We start from the raw sequence: 5,404 nt of genomic DNA, 5'->3' as shown, positions 1-5,404 counted from the left end.
TGGCTACCCCCTGATACTTGTTAAACAATAGAATAACAATTGAAATTTATTAAATATTTTGGATGTTTTTTCTACATTTTCAAATATATATACACAAAAATGCTTTAAAAATGAAAAGTCACTACTGAAAAATGAAAATTTTGATCAAAAAATTAAACCGTTAACTAAAATATTAAAATTAGTACTGAAAAATCATTTTGTCCCAAAATACTTGGGCTTCCACAAATTTATTTTAGTACAAAATATTTAGGTTTTGAAACTGCATTCACTTAGATGTTTCCATTTCAAGTAAAAGTTTTAATTTTCTAAACACCAAAACAAATATTGTTTTCAAAAACTGATCATATTTAATATCCCAAGCATTTTTATAGATTTTTTTTATTATTTTCAGTTTCTGAGTGTGTTTTTGTTTGCTTGTTTGTTTGTTTGTTTGTTTTTCATAAATAACAGAAAATTTGGATTAAAATTGAAATCTTCTGCAAAAATAGTCATTTTGGTCAACAGATCAGTTTTGATTTAAAATTCCGATCAGCTCTACTATTTGGGAGGTTTTGAAAATCTCAGAGTAAATGTTTGGGGTATAGAAGGTCCATCACTCTCTTTTCCTTTGCCCTCATTCCATCATCGGGACCTCCAAGCCCTGACACCCAACAAGGAACATAAGGAAACCTGGTGGAGCAGGGCAACATTGGGTCAGAAAGAAAGGAGAGTAGGGCTGGGAAAACAGAACAATGTTTCCACAAAGATGCTGGTTTCTTTCTGAGATACACACATTAATAGGTGGGGTATCTTGAGCATGTCTACATTGCAGGTGGGCGTAACATTCCCAGCCTGTGTAGACAGACTCACACTAGCTTCATTTGAGCTAGCACATTAAGACTAGGAGTGTGTGTATTGCAGAGACTCAGGCTGGCAACCTGAGCAATGATTGAGAGCCTTAGGGCTGGTCTACACTGGGGGGGAGGGTCAATCTAAGATATGCAACTTCAGCTATGCTATTTGCATAGCTGAAGTCGAAGTATCTTAGTTCAACTTACCTGGCAGTCCTCATGGTGGCAAGTCAACCACCCCGGCTCCCCTGTCGACTTCGCTTACTCCTCCTGCCGAGGTGGAGTACGGGCATCAATTCGGGAATCAATTTATCGTGTCTAGATGAGACGTGATAAATCAATTACCGATAGATTGATTACTACCAACCGATCCGGTGGGTAGTGTAGATGTGGCCTTAGCAGCTGCTTGAGCTGCAAAGTCTCCACTGCTGCTTTAGCATGCTAGCTTGAGCACAGCTAGCACAAGTCTGTCTAGGTGGACTGGAAGGCTCACTCCTAGCTGCAGTGCAGACATACCCTCAAGGGCAAAGGCCCCAAGAGAAAACTCACAAAAGTTCACCAGCCTTTTAAAATGATCTTATTTTTTTGCCAGCGAGAGATTACCCAAACACCCACCCCTCTCCCCCCACAGCCATGCACCACCCAAGCTTAGTAGAAGTTGGTATCCAAGTCTACATCTGAAGTAGTTAGGATCAATGTTGGAATTTCAATAGACGGTTGTCATAAGTATAAAGGGAAAGGTAACAGCCCTCCTGTGTACAGTACTATAAAATCCCTCCTGGCCAGAGACTCCAAAATCCTTTTACCTGTAACAGGCTAAGAAGCTCAGGTAACCTGGCTGACAACTGACCCAAATGACCAATAAGGGGACAAGATACTTTCAAATCTTGGTGGGGGGAAGGTTTTTGTTTGTGCTCTTTGTTTTGGGGGTTGTTCGCTCTTGGGACTGAGAGGGACCAGACATCAATCCATGCTCTCCAAATCTTTCTGAACAAGTCTCTCATATTTCAAACTTATAAGTAAACAGCCAGGCAAGGCGTGTTAGTTTTATCTTTGTTTTCTCAACTTGTAAATGTACCTTTTACTAGGGTGTTTACCTCTGTTTGCTGTAACTTTGAACCTAACACTAGAGGGGGTTCCTCTGGGCTCTTTAAGTTTGATTACCCTGTAAAGTTAGTTTCCATTCTGATTTTACAGAGATGATTTTTACCTTTTTCTTTAATTAAAAGCCTTCTTTTTAGGAACCTGGTTGATTTTTCCTTGTTTTTAGATCCAAGGGGGTTGGATCTTGATCCACCAGGAGTTGGTGGGAGAAAGGAGGGGGAATGGTTAATTTCTCCTTTTTTTAAGATCCAAGGGGTTTGGATCTGTACTCAACAGGGAATTGGTGAAGAGTCTTTCAAGGCTACCCAGGGAAGGGAATTAGCACATTGGGAGTGGTGGCAGCAGACCAGATCTAAACTGGTAGGTAAGCTTAGAAGTTTCCATGCAGGCCCCCACATCTGTACCCTAAAGTTCAGAGTGGGGAAGGAGCATTGACAATGGCCAACTCCGTTTGATGACTTTGAAAATCCCTTCCTAAGTCTACCACTGGGCAGATTGTCCATCTACTCACACATGTGTAAAGCAGGAGAAACTCCACCAAAGTCAACGGTGTCACTCACATGAATAAGGGTTTCCCAAGATTCCGGTCAAGTCAATCTAAAAATGGACATTCCACTCTTTGGAAAAACATGTCCTGGCTATCACCCTACCCAGAGCCTCTCTTATCTCCTTGTTCCTCAAGCTATAAATGATTGGATTCGATAATGGTGGCAGCACGGCATAGAGCACAGATGCCAACAGGTCCCAATAGGAAGAAGACATTGAGGTTTGCCTCATATACACAAAGCTGCCAGTGCCAAAGAATAAGCCAATGACCACAAGGTGTGGCAGGCAGGTGGAGAAGGCTTTACGCCTTCCCTGCATGGATGGGATCTTCAGCACGGTGGAAAAAATCTGAATGTAGGACATGATGATAAACACAAAACAACCCAGTGCTAAGCACACCCCAAAGAGGACCACCACAACCTTGTTGGAGTATGTGTCAGAGCAGGACAGCTTGAGCAGCTGAGGGATATCACAGAAGAATTGGCCAACAACATTGGAATGGCAGAAGGGCAACCTAAAGGTGTTGCCTGTGTGAAGCACTGAATATAGGAATCCACTGACCCAGGAACCTGCTGCCATCTGGGCACAGGTACCCCTGCTCATGATCATCCTGTAATGCAGAGGAAAACAGATGGCAGTGTAGCGATCATATGCCATCACGGAGAGAAAGGCACATTCTGTGGCTGCAAGTGAAATAACCAGAAAGACTTGGGTGACACATCCAAAGAAGGAAATGGACCTGGAGTTGGTTAGGGAGTTGGCAAACATCTTGGGGATGGTGACGGAGATGTAGCAGAGGTCTAGGAAGGATAGGTTGAATAGAAAGAAATACATGGGGGTGCGAAGGTGGCAATCGAGGGCTACAACTGCAATGATAAGAAGGTTCCCTATCACAGCTGCTAGATAAATGAGTAGGAACACCATGGAATATAAAATCTGTTGTTCTCGGATGTCAGAGAATCCCAGAAGAAGGAACTCACTCACGGTAGTTCTATTGACCATCTCCTTCCATATACTTGGTGCTGCCTGTAAAGGAAAAGGACTTGGAGTAATCAAAAAGAAAGGAAGCATATAAAATATTAAGGCACAAAATTCCCATTTCAGCTAAAATTGAGTTAAGATTTTGCGCCTTTTTTGTGTTGATGGAGGTTTTACTACTCATACAAATATCTTGATGGACACTTTGAAAGCCATCTAGGGAATGTGAGTGCTTGGAAGTGGTGAATGTGAAAAGGATCTAAGGGTTAACACGAGCTCCTAATGTGATGCTATGACACAATCATGTGGGGAACATCAACCTGAATGACACGTGATGGAGGTCTCATGCAGAGATTACTAAAATATCTTTGGAATTTCTAAATAATATAGAGGACAATTTCCTAACTCAAAATTGTTGCGTCTAAAATGGGGTAATTCTAGATTAGACCTTGTCCTACCAGATAAAGAGAAACTGATCACAGAACTAAGGATTAGTGTTAGCTTAGGTACATGTGATCATGACTTGATCACATTTATAATGCGTAAGTACAATGAAGTCCAGACCAGAAATATATATCCTCTGTGATTAATAGGGCCTGTTTCACAAAGCTGAAAACAATTGTGAGCCAAATCAGCTGGGAGGAAGACTTTAATTACAAAAATATGAATGATAATTGGGAATCATTTTACAAATGCCCTATTAGATGCCCCAAAAGCTGCAATCAAGGAGGAAGGTTGTGCAGAATATAAAACAAAAAAATCTGGATTAGAGGGGAAGTTGTAAAAATAAATAAATAAATAGATAGAAAACAAATGGAGGAAAGGGGAAGTTGACAGTAATGAATCTAAATCAGAAGTCAGGATTTGCAGAAAATTGATAAGGGAAGCAAAGGGACACAAGGAGACTTCTATAGCCCATGCAGTTAAGGACAAAAAGAAGAAAAGATTTTTAAAATATATTAGGAACAAAAAGAATTCTGATAATGGTATAGGTCCAATTACTAGATAGCAATGGTAGAATTATCAATATAGTATATATTTCTATTCTGTATTTGGAGAAATATGGTATAGTCTCACATTGTGATGATAATACTCCACACCACAAATATAATGGATTATGTTAAACAGAATCAACTAAAGTTAGACATTTTAAAATCAGCAGATGCAAATAACTTGCATCCAAATGTTTTTAAAGAGCTGGCTGAGGAGCTTGCTTGTCAATTAATGTTGTTTTTCAATAAATCTTGGAGCACTGGAAAAGTATCAAAAGATTAGAAGAAAGCTAACTAATGTGCAAATTTTTCAAACAATGGCAAATAGGATTTCCTGGGTAATTATAGGCTTCTCAGCCTGACATCAATTCTGGGTAAAATAATGTAGTGGCAGATAAGGGGCTTGATTAATAAAGAACTAAAGAAGAGTAATGTAATTACTTAAAATCAGCATGGATTTATGGAAATTAGATTCTGTCAAATTAATTTTCATTTCTTTTTGATGATATTACAAATTTCATTGATAAAGGTAAAAGTGTATGTAATATACATAGATGTATGCAAGGCATTTGACTTGGTAGCACATGATATTTTATTAAAAAGTGGAAGCATATAAAACTGAAAAGGCACACATTAAATGAATTAAAAACTGGCTAAGAGATAGGTCTCAAAATCTAACTGCAAATGGAGAATTGTCAGTGGAGTCTGGCAGAGATCAGTTCTTGGCCCTACACTATTTAACATTTTATCAATGACCTGGAAGAAAACAAAAAAAAAGTCATGGATAAAGTTTGCAGATGATGCAAAAATTGGAAGAGTGATAAATAAGGAAGTGGTTTGCTTGAATTGCTTGGATTGCTATCTGGATTGCTCGGATTTGGATTGCTACCTGGATTGCTTGGTAAACTTAATTGCTTGGTAAACTGCTCAAGAAAACAGTATGTGTATTAATAT

At 39.3% G+C, this 5,404-nt stretch overlaps 1 protein-coding gene across 1 annotated transcript; it reads right to left on the bottom strand.

The window, feature by feature from the left end:
- Positions 1 to 2,531: 2,531 nt before the first annotated feature.
- On the bottom strand, positions 2,532 to 3,482 carry LOC117885424 (olfactory receptor 14A16-like). The gene has a single exon (XM_034786731.1). The coding sequence runs from the start codon at positions 3,480 to 3,482 to the stop codon at positions 2,532 to 2,534; it is 951 nt and encodes a 316-aa protein (XP_034642622.1).
- Positions 3,483 to 5,404: the final 1,922 nt, after the last annotated feature.

This window comes from Trachemys scripta, chromosome 12, assembly GCF_013100865.1.
Source record: "Trachemys scripta elegans isolate TJP31775 chromosome 12, CAS_Tse_1.0, whole genome shotgun sequence".
Classification (NCBI taxonomy): Eukaryota; Metazoa; Chordata; order Testudines; family Emydidae; genus Trachemys; species Trachemys scripta.
The sequence above is the reverse complement of the archived record's forward strand: the minus strand, read 5'-3'. Positions and strand labels throughout refer to the sequence as shown.

Bases quoted from the DNA above. Each gene is read 5' to 3' on its own strand.
- LOC117885424 (XM_034786731.1), bottom strand. From the start codon at position 3,482: ATGGTCAATAGAACTACCGTGAGTGAGTTCCTTCTTCTGGGATTCTCT.